This window comes from Globicephala melas, chromosome 3 (assembly GCF_963455315.2).
Source record: "Globicephala melas chromosome 3, mGloMel1.2, whole genome shotgun sequence".
NCBI lineage: Eukaryota > Metazoa > Chordata > Mammalia > Artiodactyla > Delphinidae > Globicephala > Globicephala melas.
The window spans coordinates 58784194-58808817 of NC_083316.1; the positions used below are offsets into that span (position 1 = coordinate 58784194).

The window sequence follows — 24624 nt, forward strand, 5'->3', positions numbered from 1 at the left end:
ATCTACACTAAATTTTGTGAAACTTAAGACAAATCTCTTTCATAATTTTACATTTTCATTTCAACATCAATTCTAAAATAAATGGGGGAAGGTAGTAGGACTTTAAGTTCTTTTTTTTAAGTAGATTTACTTTACCAGGGACTTTTCAGGACCAATAGTCACTCCTATTTGTATTCTTACTTCCCACAAGGAACAACTGTTATTTATGCAAAGGCAGAGGTGTTGATTTAAAGATTTGTTTGAAGTTTATTTTAGTAAAAAGAAAGCCAGAGAGTCAATATTGTTTATGTCAAAAACGTCTTTATTTTAATTGCAAAAAACGATTAATCTTACTACAATAGTGGAAGAGTTATATTTTTTCTTAAAACAGTAAACACATCTTAAGTAGTAACTCATAAAGTGTGTATTAAACAGGCCCACCAGCCCACACACAACGAAATATGAACATTGGTTAATAATATGAACAAATACCTAATAAATTATTAAGAAAACAAGGCTTCAGAATGTTAGCTCCTCACATTCCACATAGAACTTCCAATGCTCATCCATTATATGGCATGGGAGAAATTCTTGATCGCTGATTAACAGTATTTCATTTATTTGAAGATAATGTGGGATGCTTTTCATTGACCCTTTGGAAGTTCCTGTTTAAAGAAGAGTCAACAAATTAAAAACTGTCTTTTAAAAAATAAGATTTAAAGATGATACAAACAGATGGAGAGATATACCATGTTCTTGGATTGGAAGAATCAACACTGTGAAAATGACTATACTACCCAAAGCAATCTACAGATTCAATGCAATCCCTATCAAACTACCAATGGCATTTTTCACAGAATTAGAACAAAAAATTTCACAATTTGTATGGAAACACAAAAGACCCCGAATAGCCAAAGCAATCTTGAGAAAGAAAAACGGAGCTGGAGGAATCAGGCTCCTGGACTTCAGACTATACTACACAGTTACAGTAATCAAGACAGTATGGTACTGGCACAAAAACAGAAATATAGAGCAATGGAACAGGATAGAAAACCCAGAGACAAACCCATGCACGTATGGTCACCTTATTTTTGATAAAGGAGGCAAGAATATACAGTGGAGAAAAGACAGCCTCTTCAGTAAGTGGTGCTGGGAAAACTGGAGAGCTACATGTAAAAGAATGAAATTAGAACACTCCCTAACACCATACACAAAAATAAACTCCAAATGGATTAAAGACCTAAATGTAAGGCCAGACACTATCAAACTTAGAGGAAAACATAGGCAGAACACTCTATGACATAAATCACAGCAAGATCCTTTTTGACCCACCTCCTAGAGAAATGGAAATAAAAACAAAAATAAACAAATGGGACCTAATGAAACTTAAAAGCTTTTGCACAGCAAAGGAAACCATAAAAAAGATGAAAAGGCAACCCTCAGAACAGGAGAAAATATTTGCAAACGAAGGAACTGACGAAAGATTAATCTCCAATATTTACAAGCAGCTCATGCAGCTCAATATCAACAAACAAACAACCCAATCCAAAAATGAGCAGAAGACCTAAATAGATATTTCTCCAAAGAAGATATACAGATTGCCAACAAACACATGAAAGGATGCTCAACATCACTAATCATTAGAGAAATGCAAATCAAAATTACAATGAGGTATCACCTCACACTGGTCAGAATGGCCATCATCAAAAAATTTACAAACAATAAATGCTGGAGAGTGTGGAGAAAAGGGAACCCTCTTACACTGTTGGTGGGAATGTAAATTGATACAGTCATTATGGAGAACAGTATGGAGGTTCCTTAAAAAAATAAAGATAGAACTACTATACAACCCAGCAATCCCACTACTGGGCATATACCCTGAGAAAACCATAATTCAAAAAGAGTCATGTACCACAATGTTCATTGCAGCTCCATTTACAATAGCCAGGACATGGAAGCAACCTAAGTGTCCACTGACAGATGAATGGATAAAGGAGATGTGGCACATATATACAATGGAATATTACTCAGCCATAAAAAGAAATGAAATTGAGTTATTTGTAGTGAGGTGGATGGACCTAGAGTCTGTCACACAGAGTGGAGTAAGTCAGAACGAGAAAAACAAATACTGTATGTTAACATATATATATGGAATCTAAAAAAAAAAAGGTTATGAAGAACCTAGAGGCAGGACAGGAATAAAGACGCAGATGTAGAGAATGGACTTGAGGACACGGGGAGGGGGAAGGGTGAGCTGGGAAGAAGTGAGAGAGTGGCATGGACATATATACACTACCAAATGTAAAACAGATAGCTAGTGGGAAGCAGCCGCATAGCACAGGGAGATCAGCTCGGTGCTTTGTGACCACCTAGAGGGGTGGGATAGGGAGGGTGGGAGCGAGATGGAAGAGGGAGGAGATATGGGGACATATGTATATGTATGGCTGATTCACTTTCTTATAAAGTAGAAACAAACATCCCATCGTAGAGCAATTACACTCTAATAAAGATGTTAAAAAACAATAAATTTTTAAAAAGGTAAAAAATAAGATTTAAATTTACTTATTACAAACCCTAGACCCTAGTCAAGTCTATGAGCACATATAACAGGTTTTCTGACCAGGTCATTCTTCACTCACTCCATTTTCTATACCCAAGATAAAGCTGTAAATCAGCACTGACCTATCTTGGAAGAAAGAAGCCTGTTTGCAGTCTAAAACACCAAGGCAAAAAATGGATAACTGAAGCTTCTGAAGGTAGTTATACAAAGCCCCTCTGTGCCTCAATTTCCAATAAATTGAGAATAAAACAGTTGTAAAGATTAAATGAGATACTGCATGTGAAATGCCTGTCTACTGCCTAATACAGAGCAACCACTCAATAAATAGTAGCTGCTATTATTATAGCAGGTAGTTATTACTAAAAAGAGTGTTAGGCTGGAAGATGGATGATCAATTTTCTAGGTCACACAAACTTGGTTGTGATCTCAAGCAAGTTACATGGCTTATCTAGATTTCCATCTCCTCTGAGAGGTGAGAGAGTTGATGATCAGCAGGGTCCCTTTTAGCTCTGCCAGTTTAAGAGCCAATGATACTAAAACTGGCTTCTTTAAGCTCCCTGACAGTCTCAGAGATTCCTTTCTTGGAGACTGGCTATATGAGCTATACGTCATTCAACTAGTTGAATCTTATTCCAAGGTTAGCACCAACATGCTATCTGTGTGACCTCAGCCAGACAGTTTCAGATAGACGTATGTATAGTCCAAGTGCTTTGTTCATAATTCTAAGCAGTACAAATGTTTACATAGTTACACATCTGCATGGATATCTGGCGCTCCTGATGAAGTACGCATTTATCCTTCTAATGGTGATCCCACCCTAATTTGCCTCTGGAGGACCATCCCTTTCCCCACACTTGGTCCATGTGCTTCTGGTGGAATTGTTCTGAACTGTGTGGCTGAATCACACTGACTCCATTTTGTCAGCTCCATCTTAGGTCTGCAGTCCTATCCCTTCCCTTTCTGCATGACTGTACTTTAGCCTACTCACAAGGAATGCGCCCAAGCCAGCTTTTACCTTTGTCTTCATCTGATATGAAAACTGGAAGAATGCCTTTGCTGACGCAGATAGTTAATAGTTCTCTATCAGCTTACCCTTGTCTTCAACTGATATGAAAACTGGAAGAATGCCTTTTGCTGATGCAGGTAGTTAACAGTCATGAGACCCCTCAGGGAAGGGCAGGGAGGAAAAACAGGGGTTCCTGTCAGTGTGGACCAACCACACTTCTCCCAAGTGGTCAGATTCTGTTTTTAGCTTTGGTCCCTTTAAATCCTCCTTACCCTTTTCAGAGGCAGAGTCGGCTATGAATGCTTCTGGGTCATCTCTGCCTGATCCTTCCTACCCATATGTAAGTTACCCACAATAAACTTCACAATTACCCTTTACGGAGTTGCCTGCTTAGTTTTTTGGTCTGAAAGTTCTTGCTCAGTTCAGGGGATATAATTCAATATCTCTTCCTTCCAACATTCATCTCCTGATTTGTTTAGATCTAGGCCAATCAGTGAACAGGCATTGATTCAGGGTAAGAACACGACCCATTCGGAGTGAAGTTACATGCAATGAGATCTTTGTTTCGCCTTCTGGGAAAGAGTCACATCCAAATTCTTTCCCTCTGGACTTGAATCTGGAAGCATGTAGCTCTGGGATGATGAGAGGAGAGGCTGCTACCATGGAGCTGAGAAATGGAAAGCAAGAAAAACTGGGTGCTCAGTCATGCTCTGTGAACACTGGCTTAAGCCTGAAGAACCTACTCCTGGTCTTTCATGTACATGAGTCAATAAAATTCCTTTTTATGGGGGGTGTAAGCCAGTCTGATTTGGGTTTTAAACTGTTACTTACAACCCAAAGAATTTAAACTGTTTTACACATGGTCCATATGTAAACAAAATAATCCCCTCATTAGCAGGTTTGTTTTATAGACTATCCGAAGCAAGGGACCTCACAAAAGTTGGGAGTGGAGAGCATTCATCCTTCAGGAACAGCCCATGGAAATAAGGCTTTAAATATTAATTTAAATTAATTTTGCTAATATTAGCTTAGTTTCATCAGAGCAAGGATGGGCCTGTATGCACAAAAACTCTATTCTCTTTCCAGTGAATGGGCCTTGCCTTAAAAGTCACAGACCCAAACATGGGCACTTGTAAGAGATGGCCAAGAGCACCTGAATAGCTTCATCTTGTTTGTAACCAGAAATTATCACCATAGGGCTCACATAGAGAAGGTCACCAACAAAAGTGCAGAATGATAAGCAGTAGCTCCACAGGAAGTAACCTGCCCATCTTCCCAACTGACATGCTGGAAACAGAGTGGCCCAAACTTGGGATGCTGAGATGATATAACAAAAGTGTTTGAAAAACAGCATTTTCAGATGGACATTTGTTAACCTATTAACCCACAGAAGTGGAGTTTGGAGTTTTCAATAAAGTAATGCTAATGTTAAACCTTTTTTTCCTTTTGCCTTACCATTCCCATCATTCACCTTTGTCAAATGATAAAATAACACCTATGTGAAAGTTTTCTGTAAAATTGTAAAGTGTTATTCAATACTGCTTTGCACTCTAAACTAGCTTTGCTTGGAGCTGATCTGGCTCTCTCTCTCCCTTACGTGCTGTAATAAATTAAGATAAAGGGACCATTTTAGGCCCACCTTCTTCTTTTTTTTAAGCAGGGCTGACTTTATCACTAAAGTCAGTAGGGTGTGATGGCCTTGATTTATAACTTTCTCAACAGGTTAGCCATGATATATCCACAAAAGTTATTTGGTTGATATTCTGTCTAGTGGCTATTCACATGGCTTCTCTTTCAAAGGAACAGAGGTCATGGCAGCCAAAATCCCACCCCCAGATCCACTTAATTTCACTGTCAGCATAATACACTCCTGACTTTCCTGTAATCTGCAGGACTTTAGGAAAACTGCAAGTGGCTCTGTGGTAACAGAAGGAGCCACTTCCTGGGTAAGCCCATGGACATGAAATTCTGGGGACATACATATCACACCACAAAACTCAGTATTAAGAACATCCCCCAGTTTCTCACAGAATAGCCTCTTTTCCATAATTATCAGACTGGAAGAAACAAAGACCATTCCTTACAAAACACCTGTTCTCATCTCCTTTACCTCTCATCTTCTGCTGCCTTTTCTTTCTCCTCTACCACCTCTTCCGCAACAGGAATCTCTGAACTCCATCTGCCACTGCATTCCCACCCGTTTCATTCCAGCCCATGCTACCAGGATCCGGCACCTTTGGCTGACCACAACTTCTAGCTTCCAGATTTCTTTGCTGTTATCCACAATTCCCATTATATTGGGATGGGGTGGGCAACAAAACAAAAAACACATTCATACAGAAAACTGAGCTAAACAGGGTAATCCTCATATAAGAAAATGTAAGAATACAGCAAACTGATTTCAAATTTATGATCCCAGTTTGAATTGTGTTAAGTAACTATACAATTGCTACGTTATCTTATTACATAATAGTACAAGCTTCAAAATTATTTGAATCATTCCAGGCAAATAACATTCAGGAAAGTTAAAGACGAAGCACTTCACTAGCTTTTCTTCCTTTTTTGAAGTTGAGTAAACCTTTTCTCCATGTCTACATATGGAAAGCATACCTGAAAGCATCAATGCCAGTATGTAATAGTTTTAAAACTCTTTGCTTTTTCTTTTCATAAAAAATTAAACATACATGCAGTGTACTACAGCTACTTAAAATAAGTAAAAATATATTGTGGTTTGTATTATCAATCTTCTGAGAAATAAGTAATAACCTGTTACTACAGCAGCTGGGAACACAGTTCTAGAATTGAGATTCTCTTCTGTGGGCCCTAGGCTGGGCTCACTCTGCATGTCTCCTGCTTTCAGGGCTTTTAGAACTGCTTTCAGTGTTTTACTTTCGTATATACTCTAAATTTGGTCCGAAGGTATGGTTTTCCTGCAATCCTCTCCCTGCCACAACTCCCCTGCTGCCCAGGTAACCAACGATAACAACCCAGGGTATATCATATCCTTCTATAGCTTGTTTCTGTGCTCTGATAGTCATATCACACATTTGTCCATCACTTTTCAATACTTTAATCCTTGTACAACCATGTGAGACAAGAAAGGGAAAGAATCCAAGGAAACTGAGATTTAGATTTTTTTTGATTTAATAATTCATTTATAGTACTCAATATACTGTTACTTAACAGGAACTTAATAGGTTGCACAAAATACAGGCACTTAAATATAAAAGAACAGTGAACTAAAGTTTCCTCACCAATGCAGTCTATACTCTTACTACAATACTTGCTACTCCCACCAAGCTTTGGGCCAGTTAGCATAGCAACAAATAAAGGGACTGCAGGAAGCACACACTTAAAAGACCTGTTTCCAAATTGGAAGCTCCCAAACACTGGAGTTTTGCTTCCACTCTAGCCCTGACTGTCATGCTGGAGGTAGGTAGCTAAGAGGGAATGAAGCAGCAAGATTCAGATATTGGATGTAAAACGTTTAAATTTAATATACTTTATAGGAAATGATTTTACTTTGGGTCCATTAGTAAATTGTTACTGTTCCATGGAAAGATCTTAGAAAAACTAAGCTGTTGTGATCTGCAGCAATATGAACTGACAGGTTCGGCACTGTAATACCAGGAGCAAACACACACATAGTCTTAAGCAGTCTGACAATATCAACTATTCATTTTTTCCAGTCCTCACTGTGGGGAGGATTAAGTGGACTAGTGCTCGGAAGTTCAGTTCTGCTTAAGGGGCCAGACACCTGTGGCTCTGGAGCCTCAAAGAAGCAGAGGAATAGGAGGATTTAAAAAAGAAGTTCTGGGCTTCCCTGGTGGTGCAGTGGTTGGGAGTCCGCCTGTCTATGCAGGGGACACAGGTTCGTGCCCCGGTCCGGGAAGATCCCACATGCCGCGGAGCGGCTGGGCCCATGAACCACGACCGCTGAGCCTGCGCGTCCGGAGCCTGTGCTCCGCAATGGGAGAGGCCACAACAGTGAGAGGCCCGCGTACCGCAAAAAAAAAAAAAAAAAAAAAAGAAGTTCTGTCACTGAAAGAATTTTTGTGAATGAGGTAAAGAGAAATTAGAACCCTGAGAGATAGTAACTTAATCCGTTATTTGGTCAAATTATTACCATCTTCTTTGCAATGATAACTAAGGACATCTACTTGTAGCTTTGTGACAAAGAATTTTTCCATCACAACTGTGAAAACCACCAATTCACCCCATTAGAAGGTAGGAGCCCTTCTCCCTTTAATTTTCACTTTTACTTGGGGTAGATTCCCCAGGCAAAGTCAGTGCCCTCTGAGATCTAGAAATAAAATTTCTAAACCGTAGCACATTTAGCAGCCCAGTACAACTAGGAAGATGGCCATTTAACCAGACATTTGTCTTTTCTTGTTGTCCCTAAGCCCCAACAGGAAATGCACAGCTAAGGAACTAAGGAACCATTCTGCTTATGGACAAGGTAGGGAGAAATAAATCTCCCTCAAGTAATATCACCAGACTTTAGATATTCTGCACAAGTCTGCTTAAAATGAATTGATAGATTCATTAGTAGGCAAAAGAATGGGCTCATGCAACTATTCATATTATCCAGTGGCCAAAACTGGCAATTCAAAATGACATACTAGTTAGGTTAAAAATAATTTAACTTTTACTGTTCTTTTTCCTCTGTTTTTTGGGGGGGGGTTTACAGTAAAAGAGAACCTTTAATGTATGTCATGAAAACGTCTTTTATACCAGATTTCAATGACCACTGAAAAATGCAATAAATAATGTGAGATAAAATAATTTTTAGACAAAGTAGAGAGGGTTTATGAATGAAGGAAATTCTAAAGGATATAACACGGGAAGGAAACTTGTCCTAGATGGAAAGTTTGAGAAGTGAAATAGAACGGAGAGCAAATAAAGTAGTAAATATGTAGATAAATCCAAATGAACATTGACACTTAAAAACAATACACAACACAAATACTACATATGATAATACACAATTATGTAAGGCTGATGAATTTTTTTAAACATCTTTATTGGAGCATAATTGCTTTAAAATGGTGTGTTAGTTTCTGCTGTATAACAAAGTGAATCAGTATACATATATCCCCGTATCTCCTCCCTCTTGCATTTTCCTCCCTCCCACCCTCCCTATCCCACCCCTCTAGGTGGAAACAAAGCACCAGGCTGATCTCCCTGTGCTATGCAGCTGCTTCCCACTAGCTATCTATTTTACATTTGGTAGTGTATATATGTCCATGCCACTCTCTCACTTCGTCCCAGCTTCCCCTTCCCCTTCCCTGTGTCCTCAAGTCCATTCCCTACGTCTGCGTCTTTATTCCTGTCCTGCCCCTAGGTTCTTCGGAACCATTTTTTCTTTTTTAGATTCCATACATATGTGTTAGCATACGGTATTTGTTTTTCTCTTTCTGACTTACTTCCCTCTGTATGACAGTCTCTAGGTCCATCCACCTCACTACAGATAACTCAATTTCGTTTCTTTTCCTTTGTTTTTGAAAAAAATTCCCTTAATATATCAAAAGCAAAAATAATCAGATTCATTATTTTAACTGATGGTTCACTTCTGACACATCCCTAACCCATCTTACTCCTCTGGTTCTCAGTTTCATCATCTGTAAAACAGGTCCGAGACTAGCTGATCTATTAGGTTCACTTCTAACTTGAAAATTATTGAACTCAGACTTCCAGAACTTGTGCTTACAAACTAAGCATTCTAAACTTCATTACGATTATGGAATGAAACATCACTTGCTCTAGTTACAAATGAAAATGAACATACTTATGTATACATTCTCATCCTGAATCAGAAATATAATTCCAATCAAAGGCAAAATGATTAAGAATAATTTCAATGAATTGTAAAAATACATCTGCTCTAGTTATGATGGGGGAAAAATTCTACTATGGCTATTTAAATACAAAGTTCAGGGACTTTCCTGGTGGCGCAGTGGTTAAGAATCCACCTGCCAATGCAGGGGACACGGGTTCAAGCCCTGGTCCGGGAAGATCCCACATGCCACAGAGCAACTAAGCCCATGTGCCACAACTATTGAGCCTGTGCTCTAGAGCCCACGAGCCTCAACTACTGAGCCCACACACCGCAACTACTGAAGCCTGCGTGCCGAGAGCCCATGCTCCGCAACAAGAGAAGCCACTGCAATAGAAGCCCGCGCACCGCAATGAAGAGTAGCCCCCGCTCGCTGCAACTAGAGAAAGCCCATACGCAGCAATGAAGACCCAATGCAGCCAAAGAAAAAAAAATAAAGTTCAGTGTCTTCTGATAAATGAAGGATCCTAAAGGATAAATATGGTGATAGAGTATTATATGATTGGATATCTAAAACTAAATTAATAATTTTGCAGATTTACATTGATAATATCAAAAGCCATCTGTGAAACTGTACTGGCATCAAGAACCAGACTTGATTATTATACTTAGAAGTTTAAAACTATTTAGGCCCTCATTGTTCAGGGGAAAATTGAAATTAATAGGTGGTTCTTTAAGCTGAATTGGATTTGAGATACTTGATTTTATATGTAAAGTGTTCAGGTTTTCTGTGTCTCTGTCGTACAGACGTGAACCTTGAAGTTCTACTAAAAAGAAGCTCCTAAATGTCCTAATGTATGTAAAATAATCTGGCAGGGGGTCTGGCACATGGCAAATGCTCAACAGGTAATTTGTTTTCTTCTCTTTCCTCCCCTACCAGTAGATATAAAGTACCAGGATGAAAAAAAATACGATTAAAATAATGAAAAAGGATCAGGAGTTTAAACAGGAGCTGAAATAAACACCCTGTGCTCTGTTATCAGGCACCCATCTTCCTTGGCTGTTTAAGAAGTTCTTAACCACATAAAACAGAAGCACCTGTGAATGTTTGTGTTCTATTACATATACTTTTATAGAGAAATGAAGCACAATAACAGCACTGAAATGAAGAAAACTCTTTCTTTAAAGTCATTTATTCACAACAGATTATAAGTAGGTCAAAGACCATTTTCATTAAAAACAAAAAAAGTCTATTTTTTTCCTGAAAAAGCATATTCTATTTCAAATGAACAAGTGATGTTAGATCTTCCTGAGAGAAAATTATAAATTATATAATCAGTGTGCATTAAATGATAGCCTGGGAAAAGAAAGGCCTCAGGAGATACTCTTTTTTTGTTTGTTTGCTTTGCTTAGATGAATACATTCAGCTTCATGTGTTTTGAGTGTCTTGGTACTATGGTGACAGGGGACATAAACATATAAAACTGGCTTTCCAGGTAAATAATGAAATGTGATCTATATTAACAGAATGTTTTTCTAAAGAACTTTGTGAAAAATATGTCAATATTTTTATACATAATGTTCACATTATGTAATAGAAGTTTTGGGAATGTTCATTTTTTCCATTCCAATATATACTGAAATATTGATGAAGATTCCCTCAGTAACACAAAGGAGGAACTACAACCAAGTAGGCAGAGGGGAGAGAGGCTTGGGACAAAGCTGTGAAATTTTAAGGGAAAATGCATCATAGACTCACTCCATTTTAAAGCTTATAAAGGACTTTAGAGATAGATACTTCAGGGATTTCATCAACATTTCATGAACAGAACTTCATTTTTAAAGATTAGCATTGGTATGTTTAGAATCTTTCATTAGAAACAACATATATCCTCAAATGTGTTAATATACCACATTTTAACATCCTGGAATCTATCAATACATTGCCTCAAGTTGCCAAGTTAACTAGTTTTTGTGTAGAACTCAAATAAGTAAAAAGCTCTTCCATTATCTCTGACTTACTGAAGCAAGTCATTTTATCACTTATCTTCATGATTCATGATTTTCTTGATACCATGAATCCAAAATGATATGTAGAAGTAAACTGGATGAGGGGAAAGGAGAAATTTCTGGTTGAGAAAAATGTGGAGGGCCATCATTCTTTTTTCTTTTTTTTTGAAGTATAGTTGATTTACAATGTTGTGTTAGTTTCTGGTATACAGCACAGTGATTCAGTTATACATATATATATTCTTTTTCATCTTCTTTTCCATTATGGTTTATTAAAGGATACTGAATATAGTTCCCCATGCTATACAGTAGGACCTTGTTGTTTATCTATTTTACATATAGCAGTTTGTATCTGCTAGTCCCAAACTCCTAATTCATCCCTCCCCCACCACCCCCTTTCCCCTTTGGTAACCATAAGTTTGTTCCCTGTCTGTTAGTCTGTTTCTGTTTCACAAATAAGTTCATCTGTGTCATATTTTACATTCTACATATAAGTGATATCAGGTGGCACATGTCTTTCTCTTTCTGACTTACTTCACTTAGTATGATAATCTCTAGGTCGATTCATGTTGCCGCAAATGGCATTATTTCATTCTTTTTTATGGCTGAGTAGTAATTGTGTATATATACTACATCTTCTTTATCCATTCATCTGTTGCCGATGGACATTTAGGTTGCTTCCATGTCTTGGCTATTGTAAATAGTGCTGCTGTGAACATAGGGGTGCATGTATCTTTTCAGATTATAGCTTTGTCCAGATGTATGCCCAGGAGTGGGATTGCTGGATCATATGGCAACTCTATTTTTAGGTTTTTAAGGAATCTCCATACTGTTCTCCATAGTGGCTGCACCAATTTACATTCTCACCAACAGTGTAGGAGGGTTCCCTTTTTCCCACACCTCTCCAGCATTTGTTATTTGTAAACTTTTTAATGATGGTCATTCTGACAGGTGTGAGGTGATACTTCATTGTGGTTTTGATTTGCATTTCTCTAGTAATTAGCGACGTTGAGCATCTTTTCATGTGCCTATTGGCCATCAGTATGTCTTCTTTGGTGAAATGTCTATTTAGGTCTCTGCCCAGTTTTTGATTGGGTTGTTTGTTGTTTTGTTGTTGAGTTGTATGAGCTGTTTGTATATTTTGGAAATTAAGCCTGAAGGGCCATCACTCTTATACCTCACAGTTAGACAGAAAATTCAGATAAGGGAGATTAATTCAGATAAAGGAGATAGTATTAACTAACCAAAATCCCATTTACCATTTGTTGAATTCTTCACCACAAATTCTGTTATAGCCTGTGAGATCTAGGAATGTCCACCTATGAGGACCGTCAACTGTAAGTAAATTCAGTTTTAAAATAAGCAGTCCTTTGGATCATGTTCATGTTTCCATTCACTCATTCATTTATTCAATGAACATTTTACTTGGAAGCTACTATATGCCAGGCATTGGGAATATAATAGGAAGCAAGAGCCCACAAAAATCTCTCTGAACTCAAAGATCTTCTCAGTCTATCGGGGGTTAAGATTAGGTAACTAGCAATTATTTATAATATAGAGTGATATACATAAGATTTAACCATCTATTTACACAGTAGTATGCTAGAAACTATACAGTTAAAAACTTAAATAAAACTGAAAGTTTCTCTCTTTCTCTTTTTTTCACCTTGTCCAAATTTCATTTTTTCCAACAGTTATTTGCTTGGTTCCTGTACTAGGTCATCTAAACAAGGCACGTCTGAAAGTGAAAGGGAGTGGTACTAATAATTTTGCTGGATTAGGGACTGCCCTGGTCAAATGGGGATACATGGTCATCCTAGTTATGGGAAATGTAAATATCTCTTCCTAGTCCACTATTTCCAAAAAACAGTATTCTGAAGAGTGTGATCATCAAATAGCATAAGAGAACAGATATGTTCATGATCTGAAGTAGGCTAATTAAATCCATGTGGACATGTTTTTCCTTTAGACTTTATGGTCTCTATGATGTCAGAGCCACAACTTCCATTACCACATTTTGATATGCAGAAGAGGGGAAAAGATTCTCTCCAGAATGCTTTGCTTGTAATAAGGTTAGAGACTTTACATTTTTCTAACTTACCAGGTCTTTGGATTTCTGTCAGGTACCACAAAACCAGGTACAAAAGAATCCTAAATCAAAGATGCTCAAACAAAACTTCAACAGCAGCCTACGGATGCCTGCAGGGACCTGTCTATAGATTCCTAGGTCCAGATCAAGGTAGCAAGATGCTGGTTGGCACACTGGCGCCTCCACAGTTCTCAAATTAGCACTAACATTTTCTGAAATATCTAAAGGAAAGAAAATTCAGGATTTCTGGACAGAAATTAGTAACAAGAAACTGTTTATACTGCAGGCAACAGAAGCAGCAATTCAGAACCCATTTTTTATTTCATGCTCATTTAGCAGAGGAACTGTGAGCCCTCTGAGGAAGAAGACGCATGGCTGGGGTTGGAAATAACGTGCCTGGAGCTAGAAAATCTGAGGAGCAGATATGCTTTCTGATATGAGGAAGAACCTGTATTTCTGCTTTGACTCTTAAGGATAGAAACTAGGAGAAAGGGGTTTGCTTGACTTTCCTTCAAGTGTGTGTGTGCGCACATGCACGAGGCAGAGAGACGAGAGGGACAAGAGAGACAGAGAGACAGAGGGCTTGAGTGTACAAGCACAAAAGTGGGTGTGCTTTGGAATCAAAGTGAAGGGCTGAATATTAAGAATTTTCAAATTATTACCTGCATAAGAAATCAGATACTACTAGTCATTCAAAGTCAACAGTCAGGCTGGCTGCATAAGAATCACTCCTAAAAACTCAGGTTCCTTGGCCTATCTCTAAGATTAGATTAGGTAAGGAACCAAAGACCATGAATTACTACAACTCCTTCCAGTTTCGTAAGCTCTTTAACTTCCCCACAATTGTTTTATTTTATGTGTTTCCCCAAAATGATGAAAAATACTTTTGAGGCTATCCTTAGAAAACAGGGGAAAATGCATCTTATTCTGAAGCCAGTTTTTGAGACAAAGGTTAGAGTGAATTCAGTATAAACTTAGGAAGGTACTTTGAATTACTGGGATTTGTTGTAAGGAAAGGAGTAACCCTGGGAAACCCCTGGTTAGAGGCTTGTGATAGTAATCCTGTTTGGTTCTTGACTCTGGTTGTCACAGAATTATCATTTTTTGTTTTGTACCTCCTCTCCTCATATATTGTCCCCAACTGGTCTAAGACAGGGAAACTGGGGGAAAAAGAGGGTGCACTGCAGCAGAGAAGGGTGATATAACATTAGTTATGTCTGCTTTTCATAAATGTGTACCGCCCTTTCCAATAACTTCAAAATCGGCTGCTGACTGGTGAAGACCACATTCTCTTCAGTTTTCTGAAGGTTTATTAGTGTACCCTAACAAGCAAAGACTTAATTCTAGTATCTAGGATCTATTTTTAGAAAATATGGAAAACTAACCAAATCATGCCTGCAGGAAGGAAAAAAATACCATTTTTCCCTTTTACATGACACTTAAAAAAAATCTACCTAAAGTAAGCACATCACAGATTCAGAGAAAGGAATTGTGAGAGAAGGTGTCATTCTTCTAGAATTTAAGTTAAACGGTGTTTAAACGGAGTGCTGTAAACAAACAAACAGAAAATAACAAGTTTTGGTGGAGATGTGGGGAAACTGGAACCCTTGTACCTTGCTGGTAGGAATGTAAAATGATTCAGTTGCTGTGGAAAACAGTAATGGCTGTTCCTTCAAAAGTTAAACATATAATAACTATATAATACAGCAATTCCACTCCTTGGTATACACCCAAAAGAACTGAAAACAGGTATCCAAACAAATATATGTATACACCTGTTAATAGCAGCACTATGTCCAACAGCCAGAAAGTGGAAACCCAAATGTCCATCAAAGGATGAATAAATAAGTAAACTGTGGTTTATATATATATGTAATGGAAGCCATAAAAAGGAATGAAGTACTATTACAATGTAGATAATCCTTAAAACCATTATGCTAAGTGAAAGGTGTCATACACAAAAGGTCATATATTGAAGGATTCCATTTATATAATATATTCAGACTAGGCAAATCCATGCAGACAGGAAGCAGACTGGTAGTTCTCAGGGACTGGAGAGAGTGGGGAATGGAAAGTAACTGCTGAATGGGAAGTAACTGCTGAATGGGTATGGGTTTCTTTTTGGGGTGATGAAACTGTTTTGGAACTACACAGAGCTGGTGGTTGTAAAACACTGTCAATGTACTAAATGCCACTGAATTGTTCACTTTAAAATGTTTATTTGAATATCATGTGAATTTAACCTGAATGGAAAAAAAAAAAGACAAGTGCAATGCCTTCTCAGCAGATGTGGGTGTGTTTTCCCCACAACTAAGAAACAGGTGTTGGTCTGCACATACCTGGAAGACAAGGTTGATGTTGCTGAGGTACCAAGTTTGGGTCTGGAGGCAAGGGTAATTCCTCAGAAATATACTTTAAAAGTTCCTTCCCCCGGTATGTTACCTGCGTATAATTAAACACAGAACTTCAAAATCATATATTTTATCAGAAGCAAATACAGCTTTCTCCTGCAAATTGTAACTCCAGTAAAGTACTGATTGTTGTACATTATGTACTGGCAAACTAGCCCACAGCCAAATCTGGGCTGCCATCTTTTTTGTAAATAAAGTTTTACTAGAACACAGTGATACCCATTCATTTACTTAACATCTATGTCTGTTTTTATGCTACAGCAGGATGGAGTAGTTTTGACAGAGACCATATGCTCACAAAGCCTGAAATATGTATTATCTGGCCCTTTACAGAAAAAATTGCTGATCCCTGATATGTACCATTAATTCTCTCATATGTTCACTTATTCAACAAATATTAATCCAGCACCTGCTACTTTATAACTTTAAAAAATTAATGTTGCATTAATAAAATTAAGTCATAAAAGTAAAATGGTACTTTTCTAGAAATCAGATACACAGCTGGTTAGATTAACTGCATTTTAGGTCTATACATCAAAATTTTTTTGTTTTTCTTGGTTTGTTTTTGAACTTAGTTATTGTGTATCAGCCCAAAAGGTCAGAGCTTAGAAATATGTACATACAAATGGGCTGGACTGAGGTAGACTGGCAAACACCTGCCAGAAATGTTCTGAGTCCAAGGGTCTTTGCGTCCTCCGGACCTAGTTCTAGAGCAGTCTAATAGTATACTCCCAGAAGCTAGGTTCACTATGGTTAAACCAGCAAGTCTCAACTTGGACATCCCTTCCTCCAGGATGCCTTCCTATAACTGCTAAGCTCAAGTAATGACCCTCCTCTAGGATCCCATAAAGTCTGTGCTCATACTTCTGTCAAGGCACTTATCCCACTTAAAGGAAATTATGTATTAATGTGTCCGTTTCCATTGAACTATAGGCTCCTTGAAGAAGGATCTGTATAATATTAATTTTTATTCTCTAGCTCTTCATATAGTGCCTGACAATACTAAGAAAAAGCTCTTAAGTCCCAGCTCTTAAGCAAAATTCTTAAATTCTCTGAGCCTGAGTTTGTGCATCTGTTAAATGAGTATCTCCAGATTTTTAAGTTGGGAGGAGTAAAGGAGATAATATATATGATAATATATACTTTTGGCATGCTGTCTAGCACACCCTGAGTGCTCAGTAAATGCTTGTTACTGAACAGAGTGAGGAAGGCCTAAGGAATACAGAATGGTTAGGCAGACTTTTAGCTCAATCCTATGACTAAACAAAGCTTGGTAATGTTAATGGAACAGACCTGGCCTACTCAGTATGCTAAACCCTCCTCACTTGCCAGGGAAAAAGAGCGGTGAGGCCACTGAATGCCACCTGTCATTTCTCCAAACAACTGACAGTTAACAACAATGGATTTTGAACATTTATCCAAAAACAGCAGAATATACATTCTTTTCAAGTGCACATGGAACATTTTCCAGGACAGATCACATACTAGGCAACAAAACAAATCTCAATAAATTTAAGAAGACTAAAATCATATCAAGCATCTTTTCCAACCACAACACTATGTGACTAGAAATCAACTACAAGAAAAAAAACTGCAAAATATCCTCACAAACACGTGGAGGCTAAACAATATGCTACTAAACAACCAACAATTCACTGAAGAAAGCAAAGAAGAAAAAAAAATACCTAGAGACAAATGAAAACAAAATCATGATGATCCAAAATCTATGGGATGCAGCAAAAGCAGTTGTAACAGGGAAGTTTATAGTGACACAAGCTTACCTCAGGAAACAAGAAAAAATCTCAAATAAATGACCTAATCTTACATCTAAAGAAACTAGAGAAAGAAGAACAAACAAAACCTAAAGTTTGTAGACGGAAAGAAATCATAAGGATTAGAGCAGAAATAAATGACACAGAGACTAAAAAATAGAAAAAGTCAATGAAACTAAAATCTGGTTCTTTGAAAAGATAAAATTGATAAACCTTTAGTCAGACGTATCAAGAAAAAAAGGGAGAGGGCCCAAGTCAATAAAATCAGAAATGAAAAGGAAAAGTTACAACCAACACCACAGAAATACCAAGGATCTTAAGAGACTACAAACAACTACATGCCAATAAAATGGACAATCTAGAATGGGCAAATTCTTAGAAATGTACAATCTCCCCACACTAAACTAGGAAGAAGTAGAAAATCTGAATAGACCAATTACCAGTAATGAAATTGAATCAGTAATTTAAAAACTCCCAACAAACAAAAGTAAAGGACCAGATGGCTTCACAGGTGAATTCTACCAAACATTTAGAGAAGAGTTAACACCTATCCTTCTCAAACTATTCCAAAAAACTGCAGAGGAAGGAACACTTTCGAACTCATTCTAGAAGGCCAGCATCACACTGATACCAAAACCAGACAAGATATCACAAAAAAAACCTCACAAAATTACAGCTAATATCACTGATAAACACAGACACAAAAATCCTCACAAAATATTAGCAAACAGAATCCAACAATACATTAAGAGGACCATACACCATGATCAAGTGGGATTTATCCTAGGGATGCAAGGATTTTTTGATGTCTGCAAATCAATCAATGTGATATACTATATTAACAAACTGAAGAATAAAAGTCATATGATCATCTCAATAGATGCAGAAAAAGCTTTGACCAAATTCAACATCCATTTATAATAAAAACACTCCAGAAAGTGGGCACAGAGGGAATATACCTCAACATAATAAAGATCACATATGACAAACCCATAGTTAACATCATACTCATGGTGCAAAGCTGAAAGCATTTCCTCTAAGATCAGAAACAAGACAAAGATGCCCATTCTTGCTACTTTTATTCACATAGTATTGCAAGTCCTAGCCACAACAATCAGGCAAGAAAAAGAAATAAAAGGCATCTCAATTGGAAACACATAAGTAAAACTGTCACTGTTTGCAGATGACATGATACTATACATAGAAAATACTAAAAACACCACCAGAAAACTACCAGAGCTCATCAGTGAATTCAGAAAAGCTGCAGGATACAAAATTAATATATAGAAAATTGTTGCCTTTCTATACATTAACAATGAACTATGTATGCATATGGCTGATTCACTTTGTTGTACAACAGAAACTAACACGGCATTGTGAAGCAATTATACTCCAATAAATATGTATTTAATAAAAAAACAAATGAACCATCAGAAAGAGATTAAGGAAACAATCCTGTTTACCATTCCATCAAAAAGAATAAAATACCTAGGAATAAACCTACTTAAGGAGGTAAAAGTCCTGTACTTGGGAAACTGTAAGACATTGATGAAAGAAACTGAAAATGAAACAAACAAATGGAAAGAAAAACATGTTGTTGGACTGGAAGAATTAATATTGTTAAAATGACCATACTACCCAAGGCAATCTACAGATTCAATGCAACCCCTATCAAAATACCAATGGCATTTTGCACAGAACTAGAACAAATAATTTAAAAATTTGTATAAAAACACAAAAGACCTGAATAGCCAAAACAATCTTGAAAAAGAAGATCAGAGCTGGAGGAATTATACTCACTGACTTCAGATTATACTACAAAGCTACAGTAATCAAAACAGTACGGGCACAAAAACACACACACACAGATCAACAGAACAGAATAGAGAGCCCAGAAGTAAACCTATGCACTTATGGTCAATTAATCTATGACAAAGGAGGCAAGAATATACAATGGAGAAAAGACAGTCTCTTCAATAAGTGGTGCTGGGAAAACTGGACAGCTACATGTAAAAAAATGAAATTAGAACATTTCTCATACCATATACCAATCCAAATGGATTGAAGACCTAAATGTAAGACTGGAAATCATAAAATTCCCAGAAGAAAACATAGGCAGAACATGCTTTGATATAAATCAGAGCAATATTGTTTTGGATCTGTCTCCTAAGGCAAAGGAAACAAAATAAAAAATAAACAAATGGGACCTACTTAAACTTAAAAGCTTTTGTACAGCAAAAGAAACCACTGACAAAATGAAAACACAACCTACTGAAGGGGAGGAAATACTTGCAAATGATATAACTATTTGCAAGTATTAAGGGGGTAATATCCAAAATGTATAAACAGCTCATACAACTCAATATCAAAAAACAAACAGCCTGGTCAAAAAATGGGCAGAAGACCTGAATAGAAATTTTTCCAAAGAAGACATACAAATGGCCAACAGTCACATGAAAAGATGTTTGACACTGCTAATCATCAGAAAAATGAAAATCAAAACCACAATGAGGTATCACTTCACACCTGTCAGAATGGCTATCATCAGAAAGAATACAAATAACATATGTTGGCAAGGCTGTGGAGAAAGGGGAACCCTTTCGTATGCTGTTGGTGGGAATGTATATTGGTGCAGGCACAGTGGAAAACAGTATGGAGATTTCTCAAAAAACTAAAAATAGAACTGTCATATGATTCAGCAATTCCAGTCCTGGGTATATATCTGAAAAAAAAAAAACCCCAAAAACACTAATTTGAAAAGGTACATGCACCCAATGTTCATAGAAGCATTATTTACAGTTGCCAAGATATGAAAGCAACCTAAGCGCCCATCAACAGATGAGTGGATAAAGAAGATGTGGTATATATGTACAATGGAATATCACTCAGCCATAAAAAAGAATGTAAACTTGCCATCTGCAACAACATGGATGGACCTGGAGGGTATTATGCTACGTGAAATAAGTCAGACAGAGAAAGACAAATACTCTGTTATCACTTATATGTGGAATCTAAAAAATAAAATGAATGAATATAACAAAACAGAAACAGACACAGATAGAGAAAATAAAGTAGTGGTTACCAGAGTGGAGAGGGAAGAAGGGCAAGATAGGGGTAGGAGATTAAGAGGTACAAACTACTATGTATAAAATAAATAAGCTATGAGGATATATTGTACAGCACAGGGAATATAGCCAATATTTTATAATAAATTTAAGTATAATCTATAAAGATTTTGAATGACTATGTTGTACAGCTGGAATCAACTATACCTCAGAAATAATAAAGTTTACCTGCAAGTATATAAAAAGAAGAAAGAATGGATTTTGTTCACATTATCACCCTGACAATATCCAACACACCTTATACACTCATCAATGTGTAGGCTCAGTACGTTTTCACCTATGTCTCAGATTTAAAGTATATTTTTATCAGTTAGTGCTGGGTAAAATTTTACCTTAGTAGCCTTAGAGGTCATGAGTCCCCATAGGTCCCAGACATCACTAGGGATAATTCACACATTCAAAGAACACAGCTTTAAGAAAATCCACTGAGTTAAAAATCTATTTTCCACAAGGTAGGAGTGATTTAATGAACAAGGATAACAATGAATAGAACTCAAACTGAACAGGCACTAGGTCACTTCAGGAGACTGAAGTGGCAAGAGGAGTGAGTGATGTCCAGTGGAGTACGCATGAGGATTCCCTTGGCAAAGCTGTACAGCAGCTCAGCTGCTTGGGTACGAGGTATGAGTCATCTCTGTGTCTAGTGGCTGTGTCATTCTGTCTGATGTAGGACAAGACCTAGTTTTCTGGCATTTCTTGCCTGACAACCAACCAGTCCTGGCTCTATAGCCCCACCACTGTACTAGGAACTAGTTGGTAGAAATGTTCACATTTACCGAGGTAGCAAAAAGCTCCTATCAAGAAGTGACTGTGAATTCAGGAGTTACCCCAAGACAAGAGGGGTAGAGGTTACTGTGGTAAATTTTAAAAGAGGCTTTAAAAAATTGTAAACAAACTCACTGGGGCAGTGCTTCTCAGCTTGTGGTATTCACTAGAAGTACTTGAGTGTCCTACAGTAATTTTTGAAACTATTTCCATTTTTAGGATAATTAAAAAAAAATCTAAGCTTGCTCAGATAATCTGTATGAGTATCTTATATCCAAGAACTGCCCTAATTTTAGTGCCCACATTTGTATTTGGCTTCACTATCACATAGATGTTAAACAATATGACTCCAATTGACATGGCTAATGAGAAAAGACCAGAGGCAATGTGATATGTAAATGAGGCATATAAGTACAGAGTGAGAGCCAAATGATATCACAGCCAGCTATTCAAAAGCAGAAAATGCAGTAGTTCCAACAGAGAAAAAGAGTGGGAGGACTGAGTCATCATCAGTGGGCCACAGGCATGTTAAGCTCAAAACAACCTAAGCTACAGCAATTAGTACCATATTCACACTGTGAGCATAGATTCAGTTTCAGCTAAACAATATCATCTATCATGAATTTAAGAAACTTTGCAATAAAAAGGGATTTCCATGGGTAAAATGTTAATTACTAACATGCAAATATGATTTATGAATCCATGGAAAGGATTAGGCAAGTTGAATTGAAAGCAGATGGCCTGGTGACTCCAGTGGTGGGAAATAAAAAATAATAATAATACAGGAAAAAAGGAACACAGAGAGACTATAATATAAAGCAGAGAAAATTTAAAATGTGCTCATGTAAGTGAAGGAACTGAAACACTGTTCTGGAAGCACCTGCAACAGAGGTCTAGGAGACCAGAATGCAGAGTTTAGGGACTAAGACTGAGATAGGAGCTAGAAAGGAGAGTGGGCAGAGCTGAGTTGGACAAAAAACGAGAGAGGAAACCACCTTCTATTACTGGTGCACTGAGACTTACTGTAATGGCTAGTGGAGGTTAAAGGTATTTGCAATTCTGTGAAACAGTAATGGTGACTGTCTGATGACTCACACTTTCCTGGGTGAATCATTGCAATACTGTTCCCTGAAGGGGTGCCATGGACATCTGGAGGTGGCTGATCACTGGACCTCAAGGGTGTCAGTCATCGATACTCTTCAAATTGGTTATTAAACTGGGCTTATAACTCAGAAGTCAGAACTGAGGGGGAGACCACTAAGTCTGGGAAGTCTGAATAAAAATTCAGAAATATTTTTTGGGGAGGCTAGCAATTCATGGATAAGACTATGTTCAAACACAAAAGTGCACCATAACTTCTGTGTGTCTTAGGCCCCTTTATCATAATTTTCGTCTTTAGGGGAATATTTTGCTTTATTTTATCAGAATACTAGTAACATATTAATTAAATTATCAATTCACCAGTGGTTCCAAATTTTCTATGTGGAGTCACAGGGACCTGCAATCACTGTGGAGGTGAGGTGGCAGGGACAAGAGGGGAAGATCGGGGGCATTCAATTTTCTGAGACTAGGTGAGGAACAAGGAAGGAGAGGCTCAGTTAGCTGTGCAATCCTGCTGTGGGGAATTCTGGCAAATAGGAATTGTGGGAGAAAGCATGTAGTACACTGCAGAAGGGATGCATGAGGACAAAACTAATTTGGAGAACTTTCAGATTTCTTAGAAAAAGGAAATAGTTTTATCATAAAAAAATATGTACCTTTCCATTTGAATATGAAGTTAAAGATAACTTAAGAATGACCCACCTTACTCCAAGCATAATTCCAGGTCACGTAACTATCAGCTCCTAGAAGATCCTTGAGCCAGATGACTGGGTTTTGATAAATCTGACCATTTTCTACCTTAATTTTGCCATTCAATAAAACACTGGCTTTATGGGTAGTCTCCTGAGGTGAAAAATAAAACAAAAATTAGGATTAAAAAGTATCTGAAATATATGAACTTCTGCTTCTGTCCATGATGAAGTAACAGGGACCAGATTTACCCTAACACATGACACAACCAAAAAAAAAGGCAAACTAAATATATGAAACAATGGTTTCCAAGATACCAAACATCAGGGAACAAAGTACAGTGATCCTGAGAAATGAGAAACTAATGAGGTGAGCCCTATAATTGTCCCAACTCACTGCCTTGAGAGTTTCCATGTCATGTTACAGAGAGAGGGCATCCAGGCAAAACCCGTGGATTCTCTGAGTTGAATAGACAGAGCATAGTCTAGGGAGGCATGATGGCTAGAGTCTGCAGGACAGAGTACTGAAGAAGAGAGAAATATATAGAGAGAGAACTCTGCAGATCATCAGAGAACTCTGCAGAACTCTGCAGATCTTCCGCTGAGCTGTGATTGGTCACGTGTGTGAGGAAATTACCCAAGCCTGGGAAAAGAACTACTTGAAAGAAGTAGAGGTAATGGCATTCTCGGGCATTCTCAAAGGGCAGAAATAGCACCTGTTCCCAATAGTAAGACTAGAAAAACCTCAAAACTGATGGGGCATTGGGAGGTACACAGAAGAGTCTTGCCTCTGTAGTGGGATATAATTAGCCTTAGACTGAACACTGATCCAATCCTGCCTAACAAATTATAAAAGCAAGACCCAAAAGGATAAAACTGTTTCTGTGTAAATTAACTATATTCTAGAACAAATATCCAAAATATTTTTAAGAATAAAAACATATCTGGCATCCAACAAGCTAAATTTCACAATTCTGGGATCCAATAAAAAATTAACAGGCCTAGAAACAGGTAGGAAAATAAACCCATATGGAGGAGAGAAAGCAATCAATTGAAAATGACTGAGAACTCTCAAAGATGTTAGAATTAGCAGATAAGGACATTAAATAGTTATTATATTCCACATGTTCCAAATGTTACATGGAGACATGGAAGATATAAAAGAAGACTCAAATCAAACTTCTAGAGATGAAAATTACAACATATGAAATGAAAAATACACTGGATGATATTAACAGATTAGACACTGCAAACAAAAAGATTAGTGAATTCAAAGACACAGGAATAGGAATGGCATAAAAAACCCACAGAGAAAAGAGAATTTAAAAATAAGATCATCAC

General features: G+C 37.4%; 1 protein-coding gene across 1 annotated transcript in view; it reads right to left on the minus strand.

Moving 5' to 3' along the window:
* Positions 1-288: 288 nt before the first annotated feature.
* The window catches only part of ANKRD31 (ankyrin repeat domain 31), a 130081-nt gene continuing 105745 nt past the window's right edge, over positions 289-24624 (minus strand). Inside the window, exons 23-25 of the mRNA XM_030845913.2 lie at positions 23297-23437; positions 15760-15862; positions 289-644 (exon numbers count right to left, since the gene is read on the minus strand). Of these exons, the coding sequence (XP_030701773.2) occupies positions 499-644; positions 15760-15862; positions 23297-23437 (390 nt within the window). The 3' untranslated portion in view covers positions 289-498. The remainder of the gene's footprint in view (positions 645-15759; positions 15863-23296; positions 23438-24624) is intronic.